The following is a 20,259-nucleotide window of genomic DNA, read 5'->3' as shown; positions in this document are numbered from 1 at the left end:
TTGTTGTGGGCTCTGGAAGGTCCACAAGCTCTGGAAGGCCAAGGAGCCAGTGGTGCAGCAGGCTGGCCTGTTATGAAAGGAAGTGAGCCAGCTGAACAGAAAAAAAGAAAAGAAAAGGAGAATTCCCCAGTAAAACCTCATCCCTGAATCTTTCATGATAGAGAAAGGGTGAGGGAAGTAGAGGGAAGTGGAGCTTTTGACATCCCATGTTCTGCAACTCCCTTGTTTCTCCTCCTTCCTGCTATGGCCCCACAACCTGCAAGTGCTTGTGTGCAGTGGAAAGAGCGGGACCTGGCCTCTCCTCTATGGGTTGCTTAAAAACTGAGTCTGGTATGTTGGAAGAGCAGTCTCGCCTGTCGTGGTCAGAGAGAGCGTCTACCCCTCGCTAGGTTCATAGATAATTCCCCCCACCCCGCCTAGCCAGTTGCCCTGTGTTTAGGGGCTTTGATGAAACTAGATGAGCTTTCAACAGGGTTACTGTCCACCTATGACAAAGTTGTCTGCTAAGGGGACTCTTTGGACTTAGTGGCTCTTTAACATTGTTTCCTGGCTGACAGGGAATGTTAGCCAGGAAAGAACTACTTTGGTGCCTTCCAGATGGCACTTTCAACAGCTTGATTGCCAAAAGAGGCTGTCTTGGGAAGCCATGTCATACTTAAAATTGCATTACGCATCTATTACAAAAGAGAATATCCTCAAAGTTGGGAGCAGCTTTCATTGCTGTTATGAGGGGACCTACAGAGCTGCTGTATGACAGTGGTCACACAGGCTACTTTCTGCTGGATGAGGGTGCCAAGCATTAAATGTATTAAAATGGATAAGCCAGATATGATCTATTATGTATTTTCTTAACTTTAAATTTAAAATACAGTTTCTCTATTATCAACTTTTTAATTAAAAAATGTTTGGACCTTGCTCCTCAGAGACTTAGCTTAATCTCAGTAGTCTTTTTTTTCTCCTTTGCTTTTAAATTCTGTTTGTAGCAACACAAAATAAAACTTATGATTAGGTCATTAACCAGAAAAAAAAAAAGCTGGCGCTCATCTGCAGGTGATCAGATGACATAAGAGGTCTGGTTTTAATTTGTGGGTAGCTCTGATTGTAACTAAAAGAGACTTACTCCTTTTGTGGAATTGGCTGACTATTTCCCCACATCTGGAGTTAATGAAGTCTTTGAGACCACATCAGTTGTGTTTTGCCGCAAAAGCTCTTTGATCTGAAAAATCTAGACTGGCACAAGTGCAGCTTCATAACATTGCAGCTATGTTTTTGCAAGCTATAGTTAAGATACCAAAACAAGTAGAAACTATATAAAGTTATGTGCCTATGCTAGAACTTTCATGTTGCTTTTTAAAGGGGCCTCTTTAACATTAGTATATTTCATAACATTTTTATTATGCTAATATCTTTTACATGTGTAACTGTAAATGATACACTTGTAGAAGCTAAACTTTTTCAGCTTACTTTCTGTTTTGAGGTACTGTTTGTTTAATTAAACAGTTTTATAAATTGTCAAAATCATTAGAAATGATTGAAAATTTACTTGGTATCTCCTGTCACAAATCTTGTGTTGATAACACTACTCCACCAAAGTTTAAAAGAAGTATAATTTGTCATTGTGAATTTTTTTTCACATTAATCAATGCACATCTCCATGTCAGTGCTGTATGTCATAGCTTTGTTTCCTCTGCTGCCCTGTGACAGTGATAGATTATCCATCAGGTATTGCATATGCTGCATTATTCTGCACAACAGACAACTTGTAAATTAAACCCAGTTTTGCTAATATGTTTGTAGTCTTCTGATTGTGAACACTTAAAATTTGACAGGCTGTCACTTCATTTTAAGTATGTGCGTAGTCTGTGCATGTATGCATATATGCATTTATTATATATCATGAATACACACATACTTTTAACCTAGTTTATAATGTTGTCATAGTGTTACTCAGACTTGATCAGCATTTCCATTGTTAACCTTTCTTCCAGAAAATTTAAATTTGGGAATATATTAAATATAAACTCTCCCTTGAAACAATATTTGTTTCTAGAACAGTCAACAAATAATTCTTTTTTGTGTTTGTAAGATTAAAATACAAATATAAGTACAGGGGATATTTCTACTTCGTTGCTTTTACCCTCCTATCCCAACTCCCAGGGTTTCTGTTCGCAGAAATGCCCAGGGGTTAAGTGTTCTCTTACTCTGGTTTTATGTTGGCGATGCTAGACTGATTCCATTGCAGTTACACTAATGTAAAACTGCCTTAACGAGTAGCAGTTCAGTCCCTCTGTATAAAAGAATTCTTTCTATACAGACATGCCCAGTTGGTCTGAAAACAGAAGGCTGGAAAATCATTATGGGTATCAGTATGCAAATTAACATGTAAAATTACCAACTTCATTTTCCACACTTTGTTGTCAGAACATTAAATCTTATATCGCAAAATAGTATTTGCCTAGATTTTCAAGACCTCTTTTAATAGTCATGGACCTTTTTTCAGTTTTGGCTGGCAACCAGCATATTGCAGAGGCCTAAATCTTGTAGGAGCACATACAGTACGTTTGCATTTCTGTGGGGATGTAAAAAAAAAAAAAAAAAAAAGCACAAAAAACCCCACCACGCACCTTTGGCATTTGGAATGTAACTCTTGTGTTCTTTTTATTACATCAAAAAGAAATCACAAACTAGTTTATTTTGTCAGGAGAAGAAGCAGGCTCTCCTATGGCATGTACTGTAGCAAAATATGATTCATCTGAAATTACATTTTGGTGTTCTTAACTGTAATTAAAACTACTTGCATTTGAGGACTTCAGATATTTTAAAACGATATAGGTAGTTCATAGTACCACATTTAAAATATTTAGCAAAACAGTGTTATAAATTAGCATAATCTCTTAGAGCAATGGTGTTATATTGTATAGGTCTGTGCATGGTCTTTTTGCTGATTTTTATTTATTGAGACCATACCTGACTGCACTTTCATTTCTTTCACTGCTCATTTTTAGCCACTGCAGTTAGAAGCTTTTGAGCTTTTAAATTTATTTTGCCCCATGTATAGTTTTCAAATTGATGAGAAAACTGGCCATTTGCCCATTTAAAATGTTCATACTGAGCTTATCTGAAACACAAGTTTTACCAAGGGAAATTGGTATTCCACTGATGAATCCAAACAAGTATTTTAATAGCTGTTCCAGACTTTAAAAGTTGCTTCATATCGTAGTTTTAAAATCACTCAGCAGGATATAGACTTGCATTATGTAAACCTACAAAAGCAGACAGGTAACATTAAACTACCATTTGTACTGGATGTGCATTTTTTTACTTGACTGGTTAGGAATCCAGCTAATCGAATATTTAAACGAGCATAGAGTTATTTTAAAATCAAAATTTGTTTTGGGCTTTTATGATTTTGTCTTTTTTCCTTATTTTTTATCTTGTGCAACAAGTCTGTGCAACCATTATGCTTTATGGGCATAACCAACGTTTAGGCTTTTATCAGGCCACCTGATTAAATTGGCACACCAGAAAGTGTCTTTAGGGTTGTTCTGCTGGAGTACTTTGGCAACTGGTTAAAAACAAACAAAATAAGGGCAACAAATGATCTAAAGAGTGGGGCTTGCTGCTTCTCTTTAATTTAGGCCTCTGTGCTAGCATTCATTTCTGTTGTTTTTCATTTGTGCCATCCAGACACTACATATGTGCTTTTTACTGTTTTCCAATTTTTAGGTATATGCGCCATCCCCAAGTTCTGATGATTTCAACCGAGAATCTCCAAGTTACCCATCTCCTAAACCACCAAGCAGTATGTTTGCTAGCACTTTCTTTATGCAAGGTAGGTAAAGGAGCTCTAAATACAGGAATGCTAGTTAGCCACTTCCTACTAAGTAATGCAACAGATAAATTGTAGAGGAAGTAAGGTTTTGTGCTCAGACTTGAAGCTGAATTTTGTGTATTTCTATAAATTAAATGAAAGGGAGCTGTCATTTGATTTCAGGGTTTCCTTGTGACATTAATTGCTGGCTAAAATTTTGGAGGATTACTCACAAGGCCAGATGGACAGAATTTCCCCATCCTTTGATTTTGTAGGGACTTCAAAACAGCACACAATTGAGAGAGAAAAATTAAGTGAGATCTTCTTGATCATTCTGGAATTTGACTGTACAATCTGTTAAGAGTCTGAGTTCACAATAAATGCTTATATCTCCAGCATGCCAAAAAACAAATGACTTTTGAATCAACCAGGGAGCAGAAATCATGATTTGAGATTTGTATTTCCTCAGCTTCATGTCGTATTACTAGCTCCTATTTTGGTCTGATGAGGTTTTGGAACAATCTCCAAGTAAAGAAGTGTAGAGAGTATTTCAGTTTGTATTCCTGCGGGAAAGTAGTGCTGACACACTTTGGTTTGAGGCTTGTATAATGTAGTAATTTCAGTTATTTAGGTCTGGTATTATGGAACCTTTTTGATTTTTATAGTGTTAAAATGTTTTAGACAATATAAATTGCTTATTATGGATTAAGAAATCTTTTCCACTATATGTTTATGGTGAGCACTGCTTAACCAAGCATCATTTTGTTGCTGTCTGGAATTTTTATCATCCCTCTTGATATAAATCCGACCTTACTGATGGTCTTTGTAATTAACAGAAGTACTTCATATTTTCTCAGCTGTGGTTGGATTGTATTTCAGCTATAAAGCCTCATTTTTTTAAATTTAGCAACACGGTATGGTGGCAGGAAAATGGAAGACACAGTAATAGCTATTCACTATTTCACTACTGATACTAGTCTAAACAACAAGAGAATTATATGGAGGCTTTTAAATACGTGATACTGTATTGAGAAGAAGAACTTTGTACACTTTTTACAAGCAATACTTTTTTTATTTTTTCTTTAAAAAAAAACCAAAAAAAACCAAAAACAGATGGGACCCATAACTCTTCTGACCTTTGGAGTTCATCCAATGGTATGAGCCAGCCTGGTTATGGTGGAATGCTGGGGAGCTCTTCTTCGCACATGTCCCAGTCCAGCAGCTATGGCAGCCTACACACACATGACCGCTTGGTGAGTTATAACAAGCTAATCCAGTGCACTTAAATATGGAGATGGCTCTGTTTGATTTCTTGTTTGGACTGATCACAATGTAAGTTCTATATATATCAGAATTCACAATTGTTTAATTGGTAACTTAAATATACTGGTTTGCTGTATCTTATTGAATGTACAAGTCAGTTAAAATAGATCTGTAGTAATAAAATAGTCTGTGATAGATGGCTAGTCTCTTATGTAATTTGCAATAAGTTGGACATTTTGTATTTTGGTATCATAAAATAGCAACATTTTTTAGAGACTACCGAATTGTCTGATACCTGTTTTCCATTTCTCTAGAGCTATCCCCCACATTCAGTCTCACCTACAGATATAAATGCCAGTCTTCCTCCAATGTCTAGCTTCCATCGTGGCAGTACTAGTAGTTCACCATATGTTGCTGCCTCCCATACTCCTCCTGTCAATGGATCAGATAACATACTGGGTAAGATTTTCTTGGGTTAATCCTGAATCTGTAAGGTGCAAGTTAAAGTTACTCGGTCATTAAATGTTTCTGTTTCTGTTGTTTTGTAATGATTTAAGATATTAGGACGGGGCGGGAAAATATGGCCTGCGGGCTGAATCCAGCCCACCAGGCACTTTCACCTGGCCTGCAGAGCCCACAGACTAATTGTGCTCCACCCAGCCCTTCTGGTCCCAAGGGTGGGAGCAGGGCGCCCACATACACCCCCCCCAACATAGATGGAAGGGCCCGACCTGGCCAGCATGCAGCTTCTGGGTGGGGCTGCTGCTGCTGCAGCCACTGAGAGACCTGCTTGGCTTCCCTGGCATCCCGCTCACTCTGGGCAGCAGGTAGGGAAATGATGGAGGTGAGGTGGGAGCGGTGGGGGAGCTGTGCCTGGGTGGGGTTTGCAGAGTGTGGGGCTGGGGGCAGTGCAGAGCCTGTGCCCAGGGGGTCAGTGGCAATGCAGAGCTCAGGTGGGCAAGATGTGGGTATGAGGGAGGGCGGGAGGCTGGGAAATCCCCTCCACAAACTTCGCCTGTGGCGTGCAGCCCCCACCAGCAACAGCAGCAGACAGGGGCGCTCACACCATTCATGCCTGGTGCAGGCACTGATGCCTGGTGTCACATGGCTCTGGCCAGCACTACATATCTCCGGAAGTGAGGAGTGGCAGAGGCAACTAGCTCCAGTGCGTGGAGCCTTCCTCCAGTGGTACACAAGTGCAGGGGCTGCATGTGTACAGCAGGGAGGCCCTGGTGACAGAAGCTGCTCAGTCAGGCTTTGCTCCTCGCAGTGATGTGTAGCACTGGCTAGAGCTGCAGACTGCCAAGTGAAAGCACCTGTGCTAGGTATGAGTCCTCTGAGTGCCCTTGCCTGCTGCTGTTGCCACTGCTATCACCCGCAGGGGCTGCGCACAATAGGGAGGAGGTGTGGGGGTCTCTCCCCCCAGACTCCTGCACCCTCCCTCATCCCACAAATGCCACACACCTACATCCTACCCCCACAACCCACCACATACATACACACACCCCTCCAGCATACCCTGTGTGTGCCCCCACACCCCCCACTTCTACACCCCACCATGCACCAACCCCTCCACCCTGCCATACACACACTCTCACACTTACCCACGTCCCACCACACATGCATACACAGACACGCACGCACGCATCCCAACTACTTCCCCTCCCCAAAATATACAAGACTAAGACTTTATTGTTAAGTTATTATGCAGTCATTTCTATATATAGTATGCAAACACAAATCATGACAAACAATGGCAATGTGTAGGGGATGCACAGAGGTGCACATGCACCCCCTGAGAGCACTGGCGTACCCCCGATGGCAGCATTTCTGGGCCGGGGGAGCAGGCAAAAACGCTGATGCCCCCCCGAGAGCACTGACCAGGGAGTGTGCTAGGAGAAGTGGTCCCCCTGGCACCTCTGAGTTGGCAGGATTGGCCAGGGGGGACTCCCCCCCCGGTTGTGGACTGTCCGCTGGGGGAGCAAGTGCCACCCTGACTCAGGAGGCACCAGTTGCCCATGATGACAAAATTAAAATGTTATAGTAGGTGTTTGATTTTTAATGGATGATTTCAGTTTTTTCTGGTTCTAAGCTGGCAAACCCTCCCTCCCAAAAGGAGTATTTCCAGGGGACAAGGGGAGGGTCTTCCGGTGGCAAAGTCAGGGGCCGGAACTTCTAGTCCCAAGATGGTGTCCAGGGGGGCAGGGCAACAGTCAAGGGGCTGGGCTACCCATGCAACCCTCGATAATGAGGCTTGATGAGCTAAACAGCCCTCTAGTTGAAATAATAGCCCTTCCCTATATTAGGAGTTAAGCTCTGAACTGCACACAAATTTGTGATAGAGGTGTAATGCAATACCTCCCAATTTCAATATAAGCACTTTAAAATTGGTTTGAATATATTAAATAATTGAACTCAAGTTGTTTTTAATTGACTTAACATAAATCAATGTCAGATGATCTTGAAGCCATGCCCACACAAGGGGATTTTGCCTTTTAATTAAATGAACATTGGTCCCCAATTTTAATTACATCAGTGTTTATAGACAGCCCTAGTTTGTGCTATGTTACTTGGGCGGAGGTGGCTGCTGGATGCATTTTCTTGATGGAGAAGAGGCAAGCCAAGTACCACCTTCAAGCTTTAGGGGAACATGTACTGGAGGTGGAGCTGCTACAAAACTGGAAATGGTATTTAATGTCTCCCCTTCCCCCTGTCCCTTTTGGGGCACTGTCATAAGAAGACAAGTGTAAAAACTGGTGTCCATTCAGAAGGCTGTACCCTCGATCTCACTCCGTCTTGGTATAAATGCATATATGCAACTTAGTCTGAATGGCTAAGTTTTGTCCTTTATTTGGGAGCACATATTTAGCTCAGGGTCTTTGAGAAGATCTCAGTTTATATGCTGTTCTCTGAATTTAGGTTGCAGTAGAGGCTGATTTGAGTTTCATAGTTAATATTCTGTACATTGTTACATGGAGTGCTATTTTTTTGCTGTCAGAATTTGATATGTTCAGTTTCAAGCTGCTCTCTTAAAGAGAGATATCAGATAAAAACTTTATTTTAATATTAAAAATGTCCATGTCCATGTTTCTAATTGGCTGAACTTTGGCTGAACCTACTCCACAAATAATGTTATTTGGAAGGAAAGATGCTCCAATTCCTTGGCCCTGGGGCAAAAGAGAATGATAGGAAGGGACAGAACCACTGATAGGGGTATTTGAAAGGAGTTTCCAAAATGGAGGGAGGCTGTAATAAATATACAACACCTTGGTATTTAGTCTATATTAAAAGTGAGTTTTAAAGGTGTACCTTTCACAATCTGTTTTCTCTTCCCATTTCTTTTGGCTTGAGCAGTGATACTGGACAAATTTGTGTTCTTCTTCCTAGCTATTTCTGTTTTCTGGTCCTTAGGCTAGCACAGGACTGCTATTTGGGTTGCAAATATTGCAGAAAAATAGGTCACCAAAATTTAAACACAAATGATTGAGATTTTATATATAATCCCCATATAAAGATCTCAATATAAATAAAAAAAAGATTAATATAAATAAAAAATACATGCACACAATTTTTCTAATGACGTAAAAATGTCTAATGAAATAGATTTTCTGACAGTGTCCTGTTAAAATAATATGTCTTAAACCACATTTGCTAAAATTTCTATTATTTAAATCAAACTCATTCTTTCATTTTACAAATAAGCATTGTGTTTATTTTTCCATTTCAGGAAACAGAGGAAATGGTGCTGGAAGCTCACAGACGGGTGATGCACTTGGAAAGGCATTGGCATCTGTAAGTTATAATTACCAGTCTTTAAATTAATGTAGACTGTAAGCCTATTTAAAATGTTGATCATGGCTTCTGTTATTCCTAGTTATAATTTCTTTTCGTTAATTATCAGTAGTTACAATTAACAGTTTCCATGTATGAAATACAATAACTTTGAATACAGTAAGTATTCAGATAAAATAACAGCATGATATATAATGTGATACTTGCTGCATATATATTTATGTAAAAGCAAATGAAAATGACTGCTTTTATTTTTGAGGGGTTCCCCTCTGACAGTTGGTAGGCATAGTCTTTTTCTGCAGAAAATTTGGATCCAGGATGAACATGACAGGATTTTTTTTGTGCAAAGCAAAATTTACAAACACCTGGCTGCATCTCAACACAGATTTTACTGCCAGATTCCTATATACAGCTCCCACTTAAATAATGAAAATGTGGAATACATATCTCGGAACGAAATTGGATTCAAGTGTTTGCTCAGTGGCCATATAAAAGTGGGAATTTAATATACTATAAAATATTTTTTTAGGTTTAATAAATAAATCACTTCTGCGTTGTGGAATTTTAAGGGACATTTTTAAAAACAAGTATGTGTTGCATCTCTAAAGATTATATCTATACAGACTTTTTGTGAAGTTGTTTTAGTAGTGTTTTGATAACAGGAACAAAAGTCATAATGTAAAGACTTGGAAGTCTCTAATCCATTCAAATTATTATAATTTTGTAAAAAAAAAATTAACAAAAAGAAGTACAACTCTCAAAGGAGCCATTCTGTTATTCTATAGAACAAAAACCAGTACAAAACATTTTGAAAATGTTGTTTATATTTAGTGTTTGACTTGATGCCCTGTATACCAGAAATTCCAAATCTATGGGTGGTGCCTGGGAAAGCTCCAGTCTTCTGTTGCTTAGTACACAGGGAGCTTAATCCTGATTCAGGAGATAAAACTACTCCTTTACTGCCACAAAAGACCATCTCTGGGCAACATTCTGCTTTCCCTACCTCACCCCAGTGCACGCAAATGTGCACGCTCATGCAAATCCTATTAGCCTTGCTTCCTTCTGAGGGTCACATAAAAAGATGGCCAGCTCTGATAATGTCAGATGGACTCTCTTGATGCTGTATTGGATAGTGAGAATTCTCTAAAACTTGACTGACCAGGGAGATAAATACTATGCTTTTTTGCTTCTTGGTGTCCAGGACTAGTTACCAGTTCAGGAGTGCGGAGGGCAGTTAATGTTGGTGCTGCCTGAATGAACTGTCACTACGAACAGACATTGGACCATTTTTGCTTCTGTGAAAGGTCAATAAAAGCTTCTTGGGCATAGAACTGCCCTCTAACATACATGATTCTACAGCCTGACCAAATTTATTGCTGAAATCTTTGCTGTCTGGGATAGCCATCCCTGTGTGACCTTGTGAAGTTTTCTGGTATGCTTCATCTTTTTTGTGGTGGTGGTGGTTGTTGAATAGGTTCCTTAGGTATTTTTTCTCTTTTTGCGACTAGCTGAAAAAACCGGGCTGATGTTTGGAAAAAATTCCAAATTTACTGTGAGTGGAAGTCAGGGCAAGAATGTTTAATCTAACTGGTGGGTGGGCTTTGGTTGTCATAGTAACTTAGTTCTGTCATCCTATGTTGTTGCTTGGCAGGAGCAGCCAGGTCATTCCATAAATCATTTCTGTCATAGCTGATGGTGATGCATTCCATCTGCTCTATCGGTGCATGCCATAGTCTGCACACTTCAAATCCCTTGTTTCATCCATCTGCTTCTCTCACCCCAGACACACACACGCACACTTTTTACAATTGTTCATTAAGCAATACAGCATTATTGGTTATGGGGTGTCCTAATACCACAGGTGAAAATGAATTTTTGTAGCTAATAAAGTATTAATATTTTGTTTTAGAAAAAGTGTATTAAAATGTTTGAATTGTCTTACGTTGTTTTAAAGTCAGTATCTGTCTTTTTAGATTTTAAATACCATTACTTTTATTATTAGGAGTAATTTCTGGTTCTACAGTTCTGTTGATATACATCTTACAAAAGGCCTTTCATGTGTGAAACATCAGAGGATACAACATTTGTTCTTCAGTTTAGGTATTAAAGACTGTACAGAATACTGTGTGATTAAACATGTAAGGCCAGATAATACATTTGCAAAGGTTCTTTTATTTTAGGTTTAAGCCTGGATAATTGTGGTCTTAATCTCAGGGTAGGCAAGAAAGAGAATTGTACATGAAAGTATTTACACAAAGTTCCCAAAGCCCTGTGGATTATGCATTGGTTTGGATAATGAACTAGTGTAGATAGAAAGAAAAGAAAATCTGGGTATTCGTGCCATTTCTAATGTGTTTCCCTGAACATTTGCCAAACAATAACTCTTTAAGATTGTGCCCATGGAGGGTTATACGAAGGGAGAAACATCTGGTTTATTTCAGTGCCTAATGCCAAATCAAAACACTTGGTCTTTAATTTAGAGGAGATCAAACAGGAGGACTGTTTAACTTTGTTGATTATATCGGACCTCTTTGTGATAACTTATGTTTTGATTCCTACCTCAGAACTAGGGTAAAGGCCTTTGTGTGATCTGGATAGTTAAATGGCCAGTGGTTCCCTAACAAAAGAAAAGAAAATGTAGGGAAGCTGACTTTTAAAAGTAATCCATGAATTAAGTTTCTTTGTTGCTTTAGACTCAATAACATTAGCATAACAAAACTTAACTGAAATGTACACTGTAGTGTTTTAAAAATTGGACTAACAGCTCCGAGGTTTGGCTCTGCAGGCTCTCAATTGTGCAGCTTTTGTCTAAGACCCTTTTCATTAGACCCTGGCATATTGGCACCCTGCTGATTGGAATGGACCATGACTGATAGGAGGAGGAGTCTCATTTGTTGCAGTAAAATGAGTCATGTTATCGTTTAAGCCTGGCAGAAGGTATCAGAGTTGTTCATCATTGGTCATTTAACACTACAGCAGCCATGAACTGCATACAGAATGAGTTCTTACTTTTGTATTTAACCAGAGCTTTTAAAACCCTCTCTTTCCTTGGTAAAGATGTTCTGAAAATAAATAAGATTTCTACATAGAGGGATGAAAAACAGTGGATTTTAAAAGAAAATTTGAGGTGTTTTATTTAAACTTAGAATTTGAATACCATGTTTTTTGGGTTTGTATTTTTTTAATTTACATCACAACATTTAGAAGAAAACAGAATTGAGGTTTTTAACTGTCATTTTTAATTGATTTTTGTGTTAATTGAGTGTATTGGCTTATGGAAATAATTCTGCTTTTTAAAGAGATTTTCTTTAACACATGTATGTAAGGCTTTTTTAACAACTTACATAAAATGAAACTTCAAGAAGGGCAATATGGCCCATCAAGTCCTTTCTTTGTCAGATCAGAAAATATAATACAGATCAGTCAGGTTCCAGATTATTATTATCTAAACATTGAAATGTCAGATTATCTTTAGGCAAAGAAACAAACGGAGTGAATAGGCAGAGATTGAAACTGCTAAACCGCCATTTAATGGTTAACAAATTTTGATTTCTGTGAAACCCCAATGTAGAACTCAGGATCTGTAAGAAGTGTTAAATATTTTATTAGCAATTCCTAGATGCATCCAGTTGCTTCTTCAGAACAGATTTTCAAGGAACTTTGCTTTTTAGTGTTTAATGCAAATTTTAACTATTTGATTTATTTTTATTTAAATTTCATGTATATTAAAGGAAGTGTAGAAAATTATATTTTGCTCCAAGTAAGCCATAGCTTTGAAAAATCAATATGCATGTGTGAATGTATATGTGTAAGAGAGAGAGAGATAAAATTGTGTGTGTGTGTATACACATTCTATCCATCTATCTAAATATATATCTAGATAGATATCTATAGATAGATATCTATCTAGATATAGATATATAGAGAGATATTTTGTGTGTGTGTGTATGTTATGGAAGCAATTTGACTAGAAATAAGCCAGAGAAAAAAATCTTTGTGCATAAAAATAATCTGTTCATAATAACAGCAGAATTTCAGATTGTTTCATTTCTTAAGTAACATCAATAATTAAGTGTGGTTTTTTACTCAGTATTTCCTTAAATTAAGGACTATATTTTTTAAAACCTGTAATTTAGCCCAAGTTAATCAGAACTTTAATTTGTCATGGTTTATAAGATCTGTCTGTTGTCTCCGTGATAGGGAGTCATAGTTATTCCTCCAATTTTTCCTGAAATTGCTTTTATATATTAACTAGTTTTTTTCAGATATGCAGACTTGGTAACCTTTAACTTTCACAGTTATGCTTGAATGATTACATAGATTTAATCCTAAATTCCTTGTAGGTTTTTTTTTTAAGGAGTACAAATGGAATTCAGTATATTTGCTTCACAATGAAATATAGGTACTGCTTGTTTTGACAACTGTTTGAAAATAGCCATTTTTAAAGCGTTTCAAGTAATAAAACCAAACTATGATTGATGAATCAATTTTTTCATCAAACTAACATCAGGGGTGGCAACTGAAAGAATAAAAATGAATCCAAATCTATAGATTTTATTTTTACTGTTAGCTGTGACATGTATCGATAAATGTATCAATTCTTTTGTTGTCAGATTTATTCGCCTGACCATACCAGCAGTAGTTTTCCATCAAATCCATCAACACCAGTGGGTTCGCCATCACCTCTCACAGGTAAGGTCCAATCTCTCTTGCAGTTTGCCAATATCTTGTTTGCCATTTTGAAAACTTTTTCTTGTTGGTAGTTTCACTTTCCAGTGAAATCATTGATAGTTCATTTGTGGTTCCCAACTTTTTTAGACACAAGGCACCCTTCTGTAAATTTTGTGGATTGGGCAGCACCCCATTTCAAAAATTTATTTATTTATTGCAGTGCTTGCCCCTTTGCAGTGGGGCCAGGGAAACAGGTAAATGTGAAAGAGCCTGAGCCTGCCCTTATCTGCTTATTTCCTCACACCTGAAGTCTGAGCCTGCTTTTATCCATTTACCTCCTCATAACTCCCTTATGTCCTCACACTTCCTGCGGCCCCCTTCAAAGAATCTTACAATAACTCAGGTTAAGAATCATTTGTCTAATGGCAAATACAGTTGTGCTAGTGAAGTTTCAATTTCTGTTTTATAGAATATATGTAGTACTGTACTTTGAATAGGACTGTTTTTATTGCTGTATTTACTTGTTTAAAAGGGGGTGGGCGTAGCTTTGCCAGACCTTCTTTTTTGTTAATTTCTTTAATACAATTTAAGATTTGAGGGTGAAAACTCCATGTATTTTCATATCCTTTTTTTGAAACGCAAAGACTTACAAGTGCTTTTAATGTTGTAGGAGATGTTGTATAGAGGCCATGTTAATTTTCACATAACTATATGAATCTGTCCCTTAAAAAAATATTGTTTTAAAAATTATTATGGATTTAAAGGCATCATATAGAAGTTACGTTTGCAAGTATAAAATAGTCCTGAAACTGAAAGTTAATGAAAAAGCCATACATGGAAATGTTTCTTCAATTTGATAGACATGGTAAGCAACAATGGTAATTTTTTTATTTTTCGGATTCTGTATAGAAAAAAATAGCAAAGCAACTTTCTGCAATAAAAATAGCAGATATTTTTTCTCTGCAGTGAAAATCTCCTGTGAAGCCTGTAAAGTCTTTTAATTTTTGTACAGGGCAGTTTTTCCTACATATTTCCCACAAACATTTTCATATTATAGGGAAAAAGTTTTCTGGCATTTTTCAATATAAGCTTTCTAATTACAGTCGTTTCTGTCACCTGTGCTTTGTATGTTAGTAGTGTGAATTTGGTAAGAAGCATTCCAGTGTGGAAATGAACTATGGGCAGCTGCTTAGGGCTATTAGTGGGTGTTGCTGCTTTCACAGACATTGTGGCCTCAGCTGTCTAGTAAAAGTTGAACAGCTGTTCTCTACATAGAGAGGACTCTGAAAGCCCCATTGACTTAAATTTGTTGTTTAACAAAGAACTGGAATTACAGGCAAGATGATGTAACATTAACCCTATAATCTCCCATAGTATAATTTGTGTTAAATTGTTGACATAATTATTTCCCGTTATTTATCTAATGTATCCACATAGACGACTTGTTGTTGGCCGTCCTAGAAAAGCGTTTTACTACTTAAAATTACTTTGTAGCGTAAGATGCAGTGTGTATGTAGCTTGAAGTAGCCTGGAATCTGGATGTAAATGAGTAAAGCAACTTGCATTAAAAAAAAAAAAAAGTCACCCAATAAACTCTTATCTAGTTTGGCCATACTTGGTAAGGGCTCTGCTAGTTTTCCATTGGTCTAGCTGATTAATGGATAGCTCTGGACTGACATGACATACCTGAACAGATGTTTTCGGCATTTTTCCTGTAATAATTGAAAAATTCATGTTGAATTGTGTAATGAAGGGATTAATGGGTTTCTTTGATTCAGTGGCTACAGCTGAAGAAAAATGTCTTGTGCATCCTTGTTCTGCTGAGATGGCAGGTCAGACCATATGGATTTATATAGTGATTATTTTTACTTATAATAACAAAGCAAAAATTGAAAGGAGCTTTTTGGGTGGAAGAAAAAAGTTTCAATGTTTCAAAAAAGTTACAGTGAAAAAAGTCCTGAATTGTGATCCTTATTCAAGAATTATTCCTCATCACCTTTATGAATACCGTGTACATACTTTCAGCATGCACATTAGATAGTTCTGATTTTCACCTTTGTCAGAAAGAGCTTAAGCTCACTGCAGTTCTGACTGTCCTTTCCACCTCTGCCCATGTTTCCTAGAACCTCCAAGAATTGCAGCGCTCAGAACCAGTCCAGTATGATTCCATCCTTACTTCTAGGTTCTAATTGGTAAGATCTAGGGCTGTGTGAAAAGGCTATATTTTGTTTCAGATTCAGCCATTTTGGAGGACAGTGATTCGTTATGGTGTTTTGGATCACTGTTCCATTTCAATTTGGCCGAATCTGTTTTGACACTGATTTGGAGAGTCAGATCAGCTGGGGAGAGGCCTGGCACAGCTGGGCGGTTGCAGGTTCTCCTGTGGCTCCTCTGGTTGTGCCTGCCTCTGCCCTGGTGGGGGGAGCCATGGGAGAAGCTCCCATGGCTGTCCTGCCTTGCCCCATCCACTGCCCAGCCCCAGCCGCCCAGCACTTTAAAAAATAGAAAGGAAAGAAAAAAGTCCCGCACTCACTGGCTGCAGCAGCTGCGATCAGGGCCTCTGAGGGCTTGTGGGACAACTCCCCTGCACAGCGCAGGGCATTGGGGGGGGCAGCAGGGATTGCCCCTGCCCCGCCTGGTACCTGCACGGCAACTGCCCTGTGGCGCTGGTGCAGCATGGCTTGGCAGGGCACCGCATGCTGTGTAGGAGTTGAGGCCACTGGGGCTTAGTTGTGCCAGGCTCTGGCTGACTTCTGGGGCTGCCCCAATTCCAGGACAGCACATGGTGCCCTGCTGAGCCACACTGCGCCCGTCCAATGCAACAGCTGCCACGTGGGTGCAAAGCAGGGGATGGGTGATCCCTGCTGCCCCCTACGCTGCACAGGGTGGCTCTGCCATGAGCCCACAGAGGCCCTGACTGCCACTGCTGCAGCCGGTGAGTGCGGGTCTTCTTTTTTAAGCGCTGGGAGGCTGGGGCCAGGCAGGGGATGGGGCCAAGCAGAGCAGCCATGGGGGCTTCTCCCACAGCTCCCCCTGCCTGGGGAAAGGCAGGCACAGCTGAAGGAGCTGCAGGAGATACCCCCATGGCTGCCCTGCCCAGCCCCAGCCTCCTGGCACTTAAAAATAAATAAGTAAATAAAAAGCCCTGCACTCACTGGCTGTAGCAGTGGTGATCAGGGCCTCTGGGGGCTCATGGCAGAGCTCCCCCACACAGTGCCCACACAGTGCAGGGCAGTGGGAGGCAGCAGGGATTGCCCCGCCACTTGGCAACTGAATGGCAGTTCTTGCATTGTGTGGAGGCAGCGCAGCTCAGCAGGGGACCATGCACTGTCTGGGGACTGGGGCAGCTCCACCTGTCAGCTGGAGCCCAGCACTACTCAGCTCGAGTGTCCCCAGGTCCCAGACAGTGCGCAGTACTCTGCCATGGCACGCTGCACTTGTGCCACAGGGCAGTTTCCACATGGGTGCCAGGCAAGGGGCAGCGATCTCCACTGCCCCCCCCCCACTGCCCTGAGCCCCAGAGGCCCTGATCACTTTGGCTGCAGCTGGTGAGCATGAGTTTTTTTTTTTTAAATGTCAGGAGGCTGGGGCTGGGTAGGAGATGGGGCCAGGCAGGGCAGCCATGGGGGGTTCTCCCATGGCTCCTCCAGCTGTGCCTGCCTCTGACTCTGCCTCGGTGGGCAGAAATGTTTTGGATGGTTTTGTTTCATTTCAAAGATGTTTTGGAGCCTTCTGTTTCATTTCGGATTAGGTGTTTCGGGCACTGAAACAGGCCGAAACACCTCCAAAACAAAACGGCTGCTGAAATTTCACACAGCCCTAATAAGAACCTAGTAGGCTCCACCAAATAGCACAGGAATCCTCTTTAGGGAAGAGCCCTGAATATCTATAGTGCAGAATCCACTATAACCCTTAGTGAGTGGTTCCAGTGGTTAATTACCTCCGTGTAGGAATCAGGACTTCTAGGCTTTATTCCCAGCTGTGTCACTGATCACACAGTGAAGCAAAATGCTTGGTCATTATTTCTGCATTTATTATTATTAATATTCTAGGAGGCTATCTTTACCTTGTTGCCCCCATCACTGTTAATTACATACATGTTAAAAAATACAGCATAACAAAATAAAAATGAAAGCAACTTTTCAGAATAGTAAAGTACTTAGTATTTTTATAATCACTGGACAAAGAATATAATAAAAATACTTCTTAAAACGGGGCAAAAATACCTCAGTTTATGCTAACATAAAATGGTCGCTGATGTATCTAATCTTTTGTAACAATTCATGCCTATTCAGTTTTAATTGTAAAGTAAGAATTGGAAGTATCACATTGACCACATTGGGCACGCTAAAATCATGAGACTTGAGATGTGAATCGTGAAACTCATGGGACTATTCAAAATAATAATAAAATAAAATTTGAATATAATATTCAAAATAATAATAATGTAGGGTTATTCTTATTAATATTTGAATTGTGAGGCTTTACAATTGCAAGGCTTTTATTTGCAGCAATGATAACTAAAAATGGTCATTCTTTAAAATGAAAGCTTCATGGATGGTTTGCAAGAAGAGGCTGGGTAGACTTATGTCTGCTATAGTATAGGAATAGGGCATCCTGCATTTGTAGATAGGGTTGAATTAGATCTGGGGTGTCCAGTTTGTGACATGCATGCCCCAAGTGGCACAGACAGCCTCTGTGTATGACACATGGCAGATCAGGGAGGGGACAGACAACACAGCAGCAGATAGGGCAGGAAGCAGAAAACACAGCAGTATATTGGGTAAGGGAGAATAGGTCAGGAAGGAGAAAGAGGAGCAGACAGGGGAAGGGAATTGGGGTGACACTCAGAGTGGATGTGGGGGCAATTTGTGGCATGCCTGCTTAAAGGGCTAGCCCCCCTTAGACTAGATGATCTCTGAGGTCACTTCCAACCTTTTATTTTATGACTCTTATAACATCACTCCATAAGGTGGGGCTTTAAGAACATTACTAAATATTGTGAGACTAATAATAGATTTGTGAGTATAAGTTACATTGGGATCAACTATTACACCTTCCCTTGCCTAAAATGGGCCTTGGTCACAGAAAAGCATAACTGTATGTTCACTGAAACCACACAAACTAGACATGTATAAAGCTAGAAATGTTCGTGTTTCTGTAATTAAACGTTTGCTCTCTTGGGAATTCTTGTGTCACTGGAGGTATTCAGAAGAGCTCACTCGGCAAAAGCAGTCCATTGCTGACTCTTAATATACGTCTGATGGGAAGGCAGGGAGTTGTGGGGGTTGGGCTGGAAGTGTAAGAACATCAATAGCATGGAGATTGCTATATATGACCCCTGTAAATCCTAACACTTGCCTGGCTTATTTGTTTTTTCCTGCTGCTATGCTGGTGCTGCCCTAAAAGCTGCAGTTGTTAATTGCAGGGCTAGGAGTGCCAGGATGCTTTTTAACATAATTGGTAGATTTCATGCACAAACTTCTGTGAGAGGGAGTGGAGGGAGGCAGGCAGGAAATCAGTGCCATCTGGCAACCTGCACAACCATGGAAACAAAATCCACCAGCAATATTAAAAAGAGCACCAGCGTTGCTAAAGGTGTGATTAACAACTGCAGGTTGCACTAGGTTTTTTTTTGTTGTTGTTGGGGGTCCTAGCCAAATAGTTTTGCCTTGGGCTTTTGTTACAGTGAATAACACCTCTGTCTAAAATGAAAAAGTACATTGAACACTAGATGAATATGCTCAGGCTTATATTCACATTCTGAGGAGAAAAGCAGGCTGGTTTCCTTCCTGAAGCATTCAGTTTTCCTTCTGCCTAATATTTAGATTGCATTTTATTTTCAGAAGTAACCTACCATTCCCAGCCATCAGTAGTTGAGAAAATGGAACTAGTGCTGTCTGTCAGGTGGTATTATCTCCTAAATGCTATTTTGGACTGGCATTGATTTGATTCTTCAGCTCAAGCCTAAATATTGTGTGTATGTATATATGTTTTAAAAAAAAGTTTCAACAGTTTTTTTGTATGAGTGAATTGGACAGCGAGTGTTATTCCCAAGCAAAGGAAATGAGAGGTAATGCTGAGGAGATTATACATTTGAGACCAAGAATATTTGTGCAACGTGAAAATTGGTGGTTCCACTGTAGCCCTCTGATACCAATTTTTTATTTTGAGGGGAAAATCCTAGAGCAACCATGGCTGATCTCTGGTTGGATGAAATAAGAGAACTTTCTTTTTTTTAAAGAACTTAAACTCTGAAAGGAGATATCTGAGCTGTTTTTGCAGTTGCAGAGGGTACAGTCCTTCCTAATGAAACTCATGTTTGAGAGCGAAACTATTTGCAGCTCACTGAACAAAGGAACTATAATAATATTAAACTTCTTCCCGGTTTTCTAGACCTAGAGCTCTGGCTCTTACTGAAGGAACAAGCCCACAGGCTTTTTCTTTAATGAGCTGTTTTGGGTTGTGTGTCCATAATTTATTAATGTAATTGCTTTATTATTACATTTGTGTGGCTGAAAGGAAGCTGTCTTTAATGGACATGGAAATTCATGTAGCATCTTTATAAAAGATGCATTATTGGTGAGAAAAATGCATGTTGCACTAGCAGCTTTTGTTTAGAAGGTCTTTTTTCAGTTATTGCAGTTCATATATAATTATTCCTAAATTTTACATGGCCATGAGGCTATCTATAATGTGAATATAATTGCTAACATGTTACA

The 20,259-nt window shown here is 39.6% G+C and overlaps 1 protein-coding gene across 14 annotated transcripts in view; it reads left to right on the top strand.

Moving 5' to 3' along the window:
* Window positions 1–20,259, top strand: part of TCF12 (transcription factor 12) — a 310,429-nt gene that overhangs the window by 261,854 nt on the left and 28,316 nt on the right. For all 14 annotated transcript variants that reach the window (XM_019533496.1, XM_019533504.1, XM_019533499.1 and 11 more), the window contains 5 exons: window positions 3,727–3,832; window positions 4,925–5,064; window positions 5,389–5,533; window positions 8,802–8,866; window positions 13,480–13,558. In XM_019533496.1, coding sequence (XP_019389041.1) covers window positions 3,727–3,832; window positions 4,925–5,064; window positions 5,389–5,533; window positions 8,802–8,866; window positions 13,480–13,558 — 535 coding nt within the window. The remainder of the gene's footprint in view (window positions 1–3,726; window positions 3,833–4,924; window positions 5,065–5,388; window positions 5,534–8,801; window positions 8,867–13,479; window positions 13,559–20,259) is intronic.

The sequence above is a fragment of the Crocodylus porosus genome, unplaced genomic scaffold (assembly GCF_001723895.1).
Source record: "Crocodylus porosus isolate Cpor-Errol unplaced genomic scaffold, CroPor_comp1, whole genome shotgun sequence".
NCBI lineage: Eukaryota > Metazoa > Chordata > Crocodylia > Crocodylidae > Crocodylus > Crocodylus porosus.
The sequence above is the reverse complement of the archived record's forward strand: the minus strand, read 5'-3'. Positions and strand labels throughout refer to the sequence as shown.